This window comes from Punica granatum, chromosome 5 (assembly GCF_007655135.1).
Source record: "Punica granatum isolate Tunisia-2019 chromosome 5, ASM765513v2, whole genome shotgun sequence".
Lineage (NCBI taxonomy): Eukaryota > Viridiplantae > Streptophyta > Magnoliopsida > Myrtales > Lythraceae > Punica > Punica granatum.
In genome coordinates, this window is record NC_045131.1 from 30,317,182 (window position 1) to 30,332,302 (window position 15,121).

Below are 15,121 nucleotides of genomic sequence, written 5' to 3' on the forward strand. Positions count from 1 at the left end.
TATCCTCTTCACATGCTCAAAGGGAGTATATGACGTCTTGCAGGTCTATGTGGTCCTCAAGATCACCCTTAGCTGTTTTTCATCTTGGCTATAGGGGAAACGTGATCCCTGGGCATGCCTGGAGGATAATGGGCACCGGGGGCAAGCTACATCAAGATGTCATTAACATCTTCGAGGATCTATATGGTTCTCAAGATCACCTCTCGAAATCTTGTTGTCCTAGCAAGATATGTCTTAAGAAGCTGGTGTTCTAATTGTTGTATTATAGACCTAAGGAGTTCATCCCCTAGTATAATTCTCATCCCCATCACAAGTAAGTCTCAAGGAGCTTGCTAAGATGGAAGAAGAAATTTGAGGAGGCTATTGAAGATAAGAGAGCTCCATTGATATCATTGCTCCATAATAAACAATTTCGTCTAATACAAAGAATTGTGCTAGAAGAGCTCTTGCGATGTTCAATTGTTGTGAAGGGAACAATGTTAAAATGGCATCGAACAAGGAAGCAAGATCAAGCCATTGCGATGATGGACTCTTCTTATATTGAAATAATTTACTATATATCGTCCCCGTCTAAGAGTCCATCATCACAATGGGTTGATATCGGTTCCCTGTTCAATGCCGTTTCATACCACTCCCTCCACAGCAGTAGAACATTGCAAGAGCTATTCTAGACCAATCTTTTGTATTAAAGAGAATGGTTTATTCCTGATTAGTGATGTCAATGGAATTCTCTTTTATCTTCAATAGCCTCCTCAATTTCCTTCTTCCTTCTTAGCAGGGCAAGAAAATTGCTCGAGACTTATTTTTCACGGGAAGAGAACTATTTTAGGAGATGACCCTTAAAGTCTATAATACAACAAATAGGCCACCGACTTCCATAGGAAGTATCTTGCTAAGAAGAATAGGAACTCCTGAGGCGATCTTGAGAACCATATAAGTCTGCAAGACATCAATGACATCCTGATGTAGCTCGTTGTCGAGGCTCTATCCTCCAAACATGCACAAGGAAGCACGTTTCTCTAATAGGCAAGGTGAAAGCAGCCAAGGCTAATCTTGAGGACCATATAAACATGCAAGATGTCATCCGCTAATTCTGCTCTGCTTTTATGCTTCACTGGCTCAACATACACATTGAAGTAAAAGTGCAAATTGCTTCCTCCTAGAAAAAATGGAAACGTGCTCCTTTGAGCATGTAAAGATGATATTGAGCCCCAGGCGTGACCTTTGTCAAGATGTCATTCACATCTTGCGTGGCTACAAGGTTCTCAAGATTAACTCTCCAGTTCTTATTCTTCTCAACAAAAGACTTCTTAAGAAGATGCAGCCCGGACAGGATGAAGTTGAATCTTAGAACAACTTCATGGCTCAAAATGTAATCCTAAGGGCTAAAATATAATTTTGGGTGTTTCAAGCAGCCATTACAAGAGGAACCTGGGGGAAAATACTAATTAGTAAAATAATTATAAGAGAGATTTGTGAGGGAGAGAAGAGAGGATGAAGATTGCCTTTTTTTTTTTTTTGTTGCCCACAATTGCTTGATAGTTTGAGCGGAGAAACTCAATGAGATGGTGAGGAGCTTCTTATATATAGAATTGGATGATGTCTAGTAAGGTGAAAGGAACTTCACATACCTTGTTGTGTATGTCACCTACCTTATATATTTGCATTAATAAGTTCGCATGATTGTTGCATTTCTTTGTTACTTAAAAGATCGAATATCGTATCTGAACTCAATTCATGCAAGTCAAACTATATTACTTAATAAATAATTACATTTAATTTTAGAATTCACAATTTATATGTTTTGTAGCGCTTATGGGAAAGAATTTTAACTCGTGTAATCCGATTAGGACTTTATGCTTTAGCTTCAATAGTGGGATGATATTAGTTGCAATTTTATTTTATTTTATTTTATCTTATCTTTTATGTATATTTAAAGCGATAAGCATGATCACGTTATGTACTCATCGATTTTGCAGTATGACAATCCTACGTACAAACATCGACCATTACCTGATTACTTTCATGTAAGTCCACTATTATTATTATTATTATTTTTTCCGGTAGGTTGTAAGTCCACCATTTTTAAAATGTACCAACAACAATATTTGTTAGATTTGGAAAGTCACAGGTATCATTTTTTTTTGGTAATAGAAGGCATTAAAGTAATTTGAGTAACTACCGTGGGTAGGTTAAGGTGATTTTACGTTTGCTCTTTTTAACCAAGGTCTTAGGTTCGAGTCTTGTGAACGGTCTACTATGGGAGATACTACATGGTACTTGGGGTGACTCAAAAACGTACCTGGGGCGACCCATGTTTGGATCGCCATAGGTTGGGCGACCCATCTCTCGACCCATTAAAAAGGGTCACCTAAAGTATAGTCGGGATAGACTTGGCGACCCATTTTCAAATGGGTTGCCATAGACCTGACCAAAGGCGACCCATAACGGTGTGAACCCTGATATCCGAAAATTCAATTGGGCCTCCACTAATCCAGTCAAACCGGGTCGGCCCACTAAGGTGTAAAGCTCTCCCAATATGAGTTGATTCAAGTGGTTCCACTCTTGTTTGGTTTAACCAAAGTCTCGAGTTCGAGTCATTGTGAATGTATAAAATCCACGTTGGGAGAGTTTTACTTTTTAGTGGGCCGACCTGACTAGACTGGATTAGTTGGGGCTCAATTGGCCTTCCGGATACAGGTTCACACAAAAAAAAAAGGCAACCTATAACAATGGGTCGGTTAAAGTGATAGTCAGTCCATGTACTGTCTTGAGACGACCCAATATTTTAGGTCACTCAAGGGGAACGTGGGCTGACCCAAAAGTCATGGTTAGAGCCGACGCAAAATTTTGGGTTGCCCAAAGCAAACCTGGACCGCCCAATTTGGGTTGGGAGAGCCTTGATTGGGCCGATCCAATGTTTTGGGTCATGAGATCCTTGTCTTGGTCAACCTTCGAAGGGTCGGCCCAAGCATGATTCATGTTGATTTAGAACGTCCTCTAGCAGCATGTTAATAGTCTGCTGTCAGTCCACGAGCACAAGTAATGGGTGCCACTATTGGCACATTACTAGCATGTTATCAATATTCAGATTCTATCAACAAGTTATGCCATAAATTAACATTTAGATTCTATCAACAAGTTGTTCCATAAATTGCGATATGAAAAAATATATCAACAAATGAATCAAATTGACAACTTGAATAATTATGCCCAAAGTCATTACAAGATAATTTATGAATCATACGATTACACGACCTTACAAAGCCAAGTACATGTGAAATAAATTTACACTTGTTCTGTAGCAACTTCAGCTCGAATTGTTTTTTCACGTAGTTCTTGTACTCTTTGAATTTTGTACTTCATTCCATTCTTGTCCTTCTGTCTCTGAAGTTTTGCAACCAGAACATGTTCTCCTTAATGTTTGTTCCTCATCTTCCCTTTTTTGTAGATAAATTCTCAAGAACATGCATTTAAGTAATACCACAAACTCCCATCTACATCCGATTGCAAAAATCAAAACAAAATCATGAACAACTAGTATTGAGCTAAATGAAATCACATGGAATCAAAGAACGTCCAAATGCCTTATGAACTTGTCTAATTAACCCCAACAATCCACCCTCGAAACATGTTAATGACCTACTTCACTATATTCACCAAATTTTTTTACCAAATAATAGTCATACTATAGAAAACAAGTTGAAATTAAAGTTACAAAAGCAAACCCTAAATTCAAAAAATTGAGTAATTTGAAAAATTGAAGAGGAATTAGTGAAGCAACAAATCACTTAAATTAACCTGAACCAGCCCTTTATGTACACGGCTCCCATGATGGGGACGATAAGAAGGGTTGCCATGAAGAGTGCGAGGCCAAGGTTGATCTTCAAGTAGGCATCAAACTTGTGGTAGTAGAGAAGAGGAGGCAGATGAGGGCGACGAGCATGTAGATGACAACAAGAGATCTTATGAAGGAGCTGATGTTGAGCTGTTGCAGTGCTAGTCGAGGAGGAAGACAAGCTAAGCTCATGAACATCAATCGATTAATGTCAGCAAGTCTAAGACGTCAAAAGGGAAACACATTTTCTAAGTAGAGTTGGAGGTTGAGACGAGGAACCTAATGTGCTGCTGGAAGCAAAGGCAAAGACAAAGAAAGAGGGAAACATAAATGAAGGGAATGTGACACCGAGAACAACACACTTATATTAATTCCAAATTTAAATTCTCAAATTCTAAATTTTTAACATTTCAAATTTTGAAAATTTGAAATTTCCATTTTAGCACTTAATGTTCGGTCTTGGGTGACCCTTACATAAGAGTCAACATATGGGTTGTTTGTCCAACCCTAAAAAGATTGGTCGACTTTGACATGTCTAGGCTGACCCATTATGGGTCATCATAAATCTTGCTCGGCTGATCCAAAAATTTGGGTCAGAATAGACTGCACCTTTATGCTATTTGACAGTCCTTCGATTTCCCTTTTTGTCCTTCGCTCCTATTGGCAACATGTTACTATGTGCTGCCAGTTGTGAATACAAAATATTTGAAATAGAATAGGCTTTTTCCAACCATAAAAAGGTCGCTCCATGTACATTTATGGTGACGTGTCCAATAAGGTCGGGAGAGTAGGAGACATGTAGCGATCTTTACTCTCAACTGTTACCGATGGGTCGCCCTAAGCACCGTGTGTTTCAACCCATTAAGAAAGGGTCGACATATGTAGGGCTGATGCGACTTTTTTTGTTGACTCTTTTGTAAAGGTTGGCTAAAGTACGGTATGGGACGACCCATTTGTAAGAGACGGAATAGACCCGACCTCAGACAACTTACTTGTGCTGACCTTAAATAATGGGTTGGGAAAAATCATATCTATGCCAACCCTTTTTTTGGAAGTCGGCATAGGCTTGCTTATGACTACCATTTTTGCCAACCCATCGGAAAGGGTCGGCCAAAGCCCTGTCTTGGGCAACCAATCGTTTTGGGTCGCCCCAGACCCATTCCACATGACTTTTGGCGACCCATTTTGGTGGGTCGCCAAAAAAAAGTCGTCAAAAGTACATTCTCTTGTAGTGGTAGCTTGAAGTTTGCAAGCCAACCGACAAAGAAACCTATAACTCCAAGGTTGGCTGAATCGATGTTAAGGGGAAGAATGAAGAAGAGAGACACAATCGGGAGGATCATGAGGAGTCTCGATATCCCTTTGGGGACAAACATTCCAATTGTGTAGCAAAAGCTCAGCGATACTACAACCGATGCCCATACCTTGAAGAAACCGTACATCACACCCTCCATTTTGCTTTCTCCGATTAACGATTCAGATCAAACTTTATGCTTAAGAAACCATAAAACATCTAAGTATGGCGTGAGTTGGTAGGAGAAAAATGAGATGAAGAAATGAAGAAGAAAGCTGTTGGAACAAAAAGGGTCTTTATCCTAATTAGTTGGCTGTGTATATAACGGAGATAATTGACTTTTTGGGTCAATAATGGAGATAATTTGTCGGAGGCGTCTTTGTTTAACTTTAAGTTCGTCAACAATTGAATTTTCAAAGATGGAATTCAATTGGGTCGTGGATATTATATTCTATCGTCTAATGTGATTTGATTTGGACTAAAATTATATTATTATTTTCGTACTTATTCAAGGAATAAAATAACTCAACAAAGAAGAAAGAATGTACCAATGAGGCGTCCGTATTTGTTCGATAAACGAGAAGTTTCGGGTTTGATTTCATGGTAAAACTACCTGTGCATTTTATTGGCTTTGTAAAAATTTATTTTATTATATTAAATTTATGAATCTCTTTTATAATAAAAAAATAAATTAATAAAAAGATTTGTATAGGAAAGAAATTAGGGAAGTAGTGATGATGTTTACTTCAATAGAAGCGTGATAATTTTACTCAGAAAAAGGTAATGTATAAATTTACTTATTTTTTTTGAATTTACCAATAATAATGTAATCGATCTTAGTTATTGTTCATGTTAGATCTGATGGGCTGAGCAGAAAAAAAGAGGTTAATCCTGATGGAAAATAAAGAACAAAAATTGTTATACTAACTCTTTGGTTCTCGAATCTGTAATGCGTATATAATATATATCTTCAAAAGTTTTCTAATCCTGTATATGAAATTCAACCATATTATATGTGTTATTACCCACATGCACAAGTGAAACCATGGATTTCAGTGGGTTCAATTATTATTCTTCCTTTTTAGGCGAATTAATGATTTTTTCGGTGAATTTTCAATTATTATATTAATATTGATGACCAAGAATTTTTTTAAAAAAAATTTTAGAAGAAAGGTAATTTTAGTCCTCAGCCATTATCTTTCTTGTGATTTTAGTCCTAAACCTATTTTTGAGTTGATTTTAATCCTCAACCTTCCCTAATTGGTTCACTTTTGGTCTTATTATTAATATCTTAATTATAAATATTGATGTGACGTTTCGTTTTTTAAGATAATTTTTAAATTTTTAAAATTTTTAAAATTTTTAAACAATGTAAGAAAAAAAAGAAGAGAGAAGAATCCCAAATCGAGATGAAAAAGGGGAGGGGCCTTGCTGTTGGCCACCTCTCTCCCATTCTGAGGTCGCTAGTGACATGTACGTTGGCTGGCAACCTCGAAAAGGGAAAGGTGGCCACCGACGAGGGCCCCTCCTCCCCTAATCGGAGATTCCAATTCAGTTCGAGTTGGGGTCTCTCGATTAGGGGAGGACGGGGCCTCTCCAGTGACAACCCTCTCCAGTTGAAGTGTCTAGTATTTTTACCAATGAATTATATCACGTGGATGGAATGGAGAAGTTTTAATAATAATGTATTACAAAGGAAATGAATATATTGCATTGACACAGGCCTTTGTTTGCAATTAAAAGATTACGATTGAATTCTCGTAGGTGGAATTATTTTTGCCCTTTATCTCCCTTTCTTGTCCATTTATTAGGTTTCGTGCAGTCGGAAAGAAAAAGACATAAAAAGGAGAGAATGAAGGGAAAAGAAATGGCAAGCTATCTTAGCAGTTAACCGCGTTGAGGAAGCAGACTGAGACAGTTCGAGCCACGTCTTTTACAAACCGCCCGACAACTCCGTACTCCTCCAGTGTTCTCTTGTCCGCATGGATCCTCAGCAGCGGCGGCAAGAACCACCTCAGCCCGGTTGCAATCACGAACCCAGCAGTCAGCGCTCCAGACAGCAGCTTCGGGAGCTGCCACCTACCAGCGACCAACTTCTTCACTGCCAGCTCTGCAACCACGCAAACGCCGTGGAGGAGGAAGAACCCCGTGACGTCCCACATCGGGGCTGCACGCCGTTTGGCCTCCTGGAGGTAGTAGAACATCACCTCGTGCATCAGTCCCGATACCAGGAATGTCGTCAACACCGCCGGTAGCGGGGCCCACATCCGCCCCGTGGCATCACGGACCGGCACATAAACTGTCGGACGCAGGATGCTGGTGACCATGAGGTTCCAACGTCGGCCCCAAAAGTCCTGCATATGCATCAATATAATCACGAGCTCAACTATCATTCCTAGAAGAACATGCTACCCTTTTAACGTCAATTAATCATCGGTTAAGGCACACATAACATAAAATCTCACCAGCTGGAATATTGAGTCCGTTCAGATCTTGTTCTGGTTTGGTTAAAAAGGCCGGTCTCAATAAAAAAGTTGTCTATACGAAATATATACCTGGAGGGAAGTTGAGAGGTGCGGTTCGTTGAACTGTGGCTCCAGCTCCATCCCAAACGTGGATCGAACGGCAGCTGCTAAGAGGGCTAGAATGATCTCCATGAAGAAGTAAATGTGGAAGCAGTATAGGAAATAGATAACCCTGGGGTGGATTCTGTCGCTATAGTCGTAGACATGGATCATTGCTGCTAAAAGCACTGCCTTCACGGCGTAATTCAGGGATGACCTGTGGCCCTTCTGACGCTTCTCCCCACCCGGGCCCTCGTCCTTGCAGCCACCTTGGGCTCGCTTCTGCCGGACCTTGATGGGCAAGCAGGCAACGACGACGAAACGCGAGAGGGAGCCACATGAGTCCTCTGTCACTAAAGGGCCTTTCCCGAAGGCGAAGAGCAGCAACTTGAAGTTTGCAAGCCAGGCGACAAAGAAGCCTGTCAGGCCGCTGAGATTGATTGAGTCGATGCTGAGGGGAAGGATAAAGAAGAGACACACAACTGGGAGGATCAACAGGAGTCTAGATATCCCTTTCTGGATAAACTTTCCGATTATGTAGCAATAGCTCAACGATACCACGACCGATGCCCACACCTTGAAGAAATTGTACATCACATCCTCCATTCTGCTTCAACCGATACGACGGACTGAATTTTATGCTTGAGGAACAGATCTATATGTGAAATAGAAATATGAGACAAAAGGAGCTTTACCTTTAATCTATTAGCTCGTCAACAATTTAATTTTCATAATTGATCGGAGGTGCGTATATTATTAAACTATTAGCTAGTCAACAATTGAATTTTCAAACATGAGATTCAAATGGGTCATCCATATTATATTCTAATATTGTCTCCTCTGATCTGTATTGAACTAAAATATTTCAGTGCACAGGTAATAGCATGAATTCTGCATCTGGGGACAGAACTCGTAAGCTGTACCTTTGCGTTGTGTCCGAAAAGATCTTCATGCCTTGTAATGTGATTGGTTGGAAAGAGTATCCCAACAAAGGGTTGGGTTGAGGTTTCGAAGAAAATGGATAAACAGCAATTACTTTGCAGCTCTTAGTATCAAGGTATCGAAGAACATCGGAGAATCAGGTAAAACAGAACAACTCTTAGTATCGACAAAAGACCAGAAAAAATTCAGCATCTCTGATCCCAACTTACTTTCCTCATTGCTCATTGTTCTATAGAACATATCAATGTCGAGTCAAATGGCTAGCTAGTGCAGAAGTTATAAGACTTGGAAACAGATCCTTTCTCTTCCTTCCCCCCCCCCCCCCCCCCCCCCCCCCCCCCCCCCCTTTCCTTTTTTATGCATCTTGGAGCTGAATATCTACTGCCAATGTTTCCGAATATCAAAGGTGTGGTTGAGCAATGACGGCACAATTTTAACTGTACGTATATGGATTCATACATTGAAATAGGAAAACAGAAGTCGCATGTTAGCCTTTAACCGCATAGTAGAAGTTCACAGAGACAGTTCTAGCAGCGTCCTTTACAAACGCCACCGCATCTGCATATTCCTCCAGTGCTCTCTCCATGTCAAGCCTCAGAAGCGGCGGCAGGAACTACCTCAGCCTGGTGGCGATCACGAACCTGCTTGTTAGTGCTCCTGACAGCAGCTTTAGAAGCTGTCATTCTTAGAGTGATCACTTTCCTCCACCAGCTCGGCCACCAGGCACATGCCGTGAAGGAGGAAGAACCCGTTGATGTCCCAAGTTGGGGCTGGGAGCTGCTTGGTCCCGTGGATGCAGTTGATTATCACCTCGTGCAGCAACCCTGAGACTAAGAAGGCCGCCAACATGGCTGCTAGCGATCGAGGCCCCACCTCTGCCCTATGATTCGGGTCATGGCATTGCGCACTGGTTCATAAACTGTCGGACACAGGATGCTGCTAACCATGAAATTCCAGCGTCAGCCCCAAAAGTCCTGCATTATACCGAGTCACATGTGTAATTGCTTTCACATCGATTAATAATCGGCTAAGATGCATATAACATAACATTCACTAACTTGGAGAAGTTGAGTCGGTTGCATTACCTGAAGCGAAGTCGTGAGGTGCAGTTCGTTGAACTGCTGCTCTAGCTCCATCCTGAATGTGGCTCGAATTGCAGCAGCCAAGAGGGCTAGGGAGACATTTAGGGTGAAGTAAATGTGGAAGCAATAGAGAAAATAGATAACCTTTGGGTGGATACTATCATTGTACTCCGACATGGATCAGCGCAGCTAAAAGTACCGCCTTCATGGCGTAGTACAGGGGCAATCTAGGGCCTATCCGACACTTTCCCTCACCTGACCTCTCGTCCTTGCAGTCATTTTGGGCTAGCTTTTACTGGACCTTAATTGGCAAGCAGGCAATGGCAACAAAACGGTAGAGGGAGCCCGACGAGTCCTCCGTCACTAAAGGGCCATTCCTGAAGGCCGACAGCAGCAGTTTGAACTGTATTATTCGGTATAGTAACCATAGAATTTTTTCAGCGTGCATCATGGTATCGGAAAGCCCATTGGCTCGACTAATCCAACTCGAGCGGGATAGTCGGCCCACTAAGAGGTAAAACTCTCCCAACGTTGATTTTCTCCATTCACAAGACTTGAACTTGAGACATTGTTTAAGGGAAGAAGCACAATAAGTGCTTAAATCAGCCCACATTGGTTAGTAATCATAGAATTTTTGTCAGAGGTGAAGTATATGAACCAAAAAAAAAATGAAAGTCAAAATAAATTGAAGAGCTGGTAAATTTATTGAGACATTTTATTAATCCATTTCAAATTTCAAGATAGTGAGAACAAATACTCTTATTATTGTAATTTCATTTGTGTGACTTATATTATAAGTATAAAAAATTATAATTTTGAATAAATATACAAATTTATGATTTTTTTAATCTTAAATAGTGCAACAAAAAAATGAAGAAAAAAGAATCTCTAACGACTAGAGAAAAAATATATTAATAATCCTTTTAATTGTACAATTCAAGCAATAAGGAAAGAACTTACGAAAATATACTTTTTAAAGTTTTTCTCTTAGTATATAATATTTTAGAGAAACATAATATCACCTAAAATAGTAAAAACAATAATTCAACCTTATGTTTAAAAAGTAAATTTATTCAGTTATTCCATATTTAACTATTTAAATTCTAAAATTTCAAAATTAATTGTTTTCTTTCATAATTATATAATACTAATATACAAAAAAAATCCATGCAGTGCATGGGTATTAAGCTAGTGAGAAGTATCATAGTTTGGTTGTACCCCGCGTTAAGGTGTTAATTTTGCGAATTAAGTATTCTCCTCCTTTGAAAAAGATAAAATTATTGTACTGAATTAGTCGTGACTCATTGGATTTTTGGATACTAGAATAAGCACAGAGAAAAGATAAATTACACAAATTAATTCTACAATCTGATGGGGAAAAAAGAATTTATTAGTTGCACGTTATAATTGCAATTTTTTTCTTTTTCCCTTTTAGTTTTTACATACATTATTATTAAGAAAAGAAACATAATAAAAAATAGAAGCAAAAAAACAAAAAAAGTGAACATAGAAGTCGCGTGTTATGTCAGACTATAACGGCGTTGAAAATTTTGACGGAGACAGCCTGGGCGGAGTCCTGTACAAACGCCGCCACTGCTCCGAACTCCTCCAGTGCTCTCTTGTCCGCCTCGATCCTAAGCAGCGCCGGTATGAACCACCTCAGCCCGGTGGCAATCACGAACCCGCTAGTGACTGCCCCCGACAGCAGTCTCGGTGGCTGCCACCTCCTCGCGACCACTTTTTTCGCCATAAGCTCTGCCACCAGGCACATGCCGTGGAAGAGGAAGAACCCGGTAATGTCCCACGTTGGGCCTGCACGTTGTGCAGATTCCTGCTGGTAGAAGAACAGCACCTCGTGCATCAGTCCCGAAACTAGGAAGGTCGCCAACACCGCTGGCAGTGGGGCCCACTGCTGACCGATGATTTGCTCCAGGGCCTTGCGGACTGGCTCATAAACTGATGGACGCAGGATGCTGGTGACCATGAGGTTCCATCGTCGGCCCCAAAAGTCCTACATTTAGGCCTGATGCAGATGTCATTCTAGAGGGACACATTGCCCTTTTAGCACCGATTGATTATTGGTTAAGATTCTGTGGAATTAATTATCAGCAAATTTATATGTAACATAACATCCCCAGTAATTTGGACATGTCGATTCGGTTCAGATCATGCTGGTTTGGTAAATCAAGATGGCTGTTAAATATTGAAAGCTCACATACCTGGAGCGAAGTCGAGAGGTACGGTTCATTGAACTGTGGCTCTAGCTCTATCCCGAGTGTGGCTTGAACCACAGCTGCCAAGCTGGCTTGAGTGATCTCCAGGGAGAAGTAAATGTGGATGCAGTACAATAAATAGATGATGGTTGGGTGGATTCTGTCACTATAGTAGTAGACACGGATCATCGCAACTAAAACCACCACCTTCAAGGCGTAATTCAGGGACGATCTATGGCCCTTCTGATGCTTCATCTCCCCTGTGCCCTTGTCCTTGCAACCATTTTGGGACTGCTTTTGCTGGACCTTGATGGGCAAGCAGGCCACGGTGATGAAATGCGGAAGGGAGCCCAAAGAGTCCTCCGTCGCTAAAGGGCCCTTCCCAAATGCGAAGAGCAGTAGCTTGAAGTTCGCAAGCCAAGCGACAAAGAAGCCCGTCATGCCGCTGAGGTTGACCGAATCGATGCTGAGTGGAAGGAGGAAGAAGAGACGCACAATCGGGAGGACCAAGAGGAGTCTTGCTATCCCTTTCGGGACAAACTTTCCAATTGTGTAGCAATAGCCCAGCGATGCTACGACTGATGCCCATACCTTGAAGAAATTGTATATCACGCCCTCCATTCTGCTTCGCTCTTGACCAACGCAGTTCGAACTTTATGCTTAATGAACAGATATATAAGTGAACAGAAAGTTGAGACAAAATTGGACTTTATCTACTCCTGTGTTGAATCTGTATATATATATATATATAGGTGATTGATTGGATGAGTCATTATTATATAGTTTAAGTTCGCTAACAATTGAATTTATAAACATGAAGTTCAAATGGGTCGTCCATACTATATTCTAATACTGTCTCCTCTGATCTGTGTTGGACTAAAATATTTCAGTGCATAGGTGAGTTTGAATTCTGCGTCTGGGAAAGAACTCGTACGTTGTACCTCTGCATCGTGTTTGAAAAGATCTTCGTGCCTCGTAAATTGCAATGTGACTGGCCGGAAGGACTATCCTAACAAAGGGTCGGGATGTGCTTTGCAGCTCCGACTAAGAATCAGGTAAAACAGAACAACTCTCAGTGGCAAAGGACCCGAAAAAAATTCAGCATCTGTCATGCCAATCTGTTTTCTCATTCCCCATAATGTTCACATGAAGGTCCCAAACACGATAGAAGATAACAATATTTCACTGTTTGATGGAACATATCAATATCGAGTCGAATGGCAAGCTAGCATGTAGAATGTTATAAGACTTGGAAGGGTGACCCTTTCTCTTCCTTTCCCTCTGTATGCCTCTGATTCGTCCATCCTGATTCGTCCAATATCGAAGAAACTGGACATCACACCCTCCATGCTGATTCGTCCAATATGGAGACGAATCAAACTTTATGCTTAAGATTGAACTAACAGATCTATATATGGGATAAGCCGGAAGGAGAAAGTCAGATGAATAAATGAAGTAGAAAGGTGTTGACTCAAAAGGGATTTAAATCTGAATGTAATGGAGATAATTGGTTAAAGGCTTATTAACATTTAGAGTGCGTTTAGTTTCAGAGTTAAAGAAACTTTGATTTTGATTTTGATATTGATTGTGGAAAATGACAAATGAGATGGTACTATAAATTTGACTTGGAAAACGTGTATTTTTGTTGTGTAGTGGGTAGAGTTAAAATCAAAATTATGATTCTAAAATCAATAGAAATTTTAAAGGTGAAATTTAAATTGATCGTCGATTTATAGTCTATTGCATCGGATGATTTGAATAGGAATAAAAAAAGTTATTATTTTGTGTCACAAAAAAAAATATCATTAATAAAAAAGAGAGTATAGCGTAGCAGCATATGCCCTTACTTGTTGAACTAAAGGTCGCAGGTTTGATACATAGTTGGACTACTTGTGTCCCTTTATTAATTATTTAGGATTTATCTTTTATTGTACTAGACATTGAACCTCCTTTATAACAGAAAAAATACATGATTATTTTAAGTTTTCCGTAATAATGGAGATAATTGGTTGGAGGCTTATTAAAACATTTAAGTTAGTCAGCTATAGAAGTTTTTAAAGGTGAAATTTAAATTGGTCGTCGATATTATATTCTATTGTATCGTGTGATTTGAATGGGAATAAAATACTGTGTCACACGGAAAAAAAAAACATCATTGTTTCAAATTTTCGCAATAATAGATGCACATGGACACATTACAAGAATATAAAATGAACCGAAATAAAAGGATATATAAGTTCAATGGTGAGAATCAAACCTAAAATGTATTGATTCCAAGTCGGTTCTTTGTACCATTATATTAAGACTCATTATTTATTATTAGTAATCGAGAGGTTCTAGGTTCAATAGTTAGCGAGACTACTCGTGCCCATTTATAGTTATTAGAATTCTTATTTCTTTATATTACACCAATAGCCTCCGCTCTAATAAAAAAAAATATATATATATATATATATATAACAAGAAATTGAATGCATAGGGAGAAGAGAGAGGAAAGCAAAATTCAATAACATAATCTATAAATATATATATATATATATAAATCAGGGCAACACAAAGCAAGATGTCACATAGTACAAGTTTAGGCTATAGTTAAGTGGCTTTTGAGTAAAAATATGAAAATTCGATAAATAGCATAAAATTATGGTGTCACATCATTCGTGAAATTTCAAAAATCCCCTAATTTGTGGAAGTTGAAAAGTCACTTACCCATGCAATTCCTGAAAGCCCTTATTTCATTAGGAAGTTCCTATGTTCATAATTTACGGAAATAAAAAAATGTCCAATTTAGAAAAATCCAAAAATCCTATATATAATAATGAACATATATCTCTCTAGTACATATAAGGGCTAATTTTCTCCATCCACACTTAAATGGCATCCATCATGTCCTCGGGGGAAAGAAGAATCTCCTCTCCATGGCAAATAATGTAGATTCAGGTAATTATACTTTATTTTAAGGAGAAGTAGCATCATAGCAAGCAGGAGGAGAAAGCCTAAGGAGGAGGAGCAAAAAGAACCAGGAGCAGCCAGGAGGAGGAGGTTGAGGAGGAAGATGTCGAGGAGGAGACTCAGGAGGAGGAGGGCGAGGAGCCAGAGCTGAAAAGGACGAGGAGGTTAGGAGGGGAAGAGGCTGAAGGGAAAGCGAAGAAGAACGTTACTTCTCAATTCGTGGTCTCTCTCTTTTC

General features: G+C 39.7%; 2 protein-coding genes and 1 pseudogene across 2 annotated transcripts; all 3 read right to left on the bottom strand.

Annotated features, from left to right (window-relative positions):
- Positions 1-6,818: 6,818 nt before the first annotated feature.
- On the bottom strand, positions 6,819-8,381 carry LOC116207271 (acyl-CoA--sterol O-acyltransferase 1-like). The gene is made up of 2 exons (XM_031540175.1): positions 7,688-8,381; positions 6,819-7,486 (listed from the first exon to the last, which is right to left on the bottom strand). Exons 1-2 carry the CDS (start codon positions 8,300-8,302, stop codon positions 7,013-7,015), a joined length of 1,089 nt encoding a protein of 362 aa, XP_031396035.1. The 5' UTR covers positions 8,303-8,381; the 3' UTR covers positions 6,819-7,012.
- A 620-nt stretch (positions 8,382-9,001) lies between these two features.
- On the bottom strand, positions 9,002-10,148 carry LOC116209153 (annotated as a pseudogene).
- A 990-nt stretch (positions 10,149-11,138) lies between these two features.
- On the bottom strand, positions 11,139-12,612 carry LOC116208865 (acyl-CoA--sterol O-acyltransferase 1-like). Its single transcript, XM_031542431.1, has 2 exons — positions 11,940-12,612; positions 11,139-11,731 (listed from the first exon to the last, which is right to left on the bottom strand). The coding sequence occupies exons 1-2, from the start codon at positions 12,552-12,554 to the stop codon at positions 11,246-11,248; spliced, it is 1,101 nt and encodes a 366-aa protein (XP_031398291.1). The 5' UTR covers positions 12,555-12,612; the 3' UTR covers positions 11,139-11,245.
- Between the last annotated feature and the right edge of the window lie 2,509 nt (positions 12,613-15,121).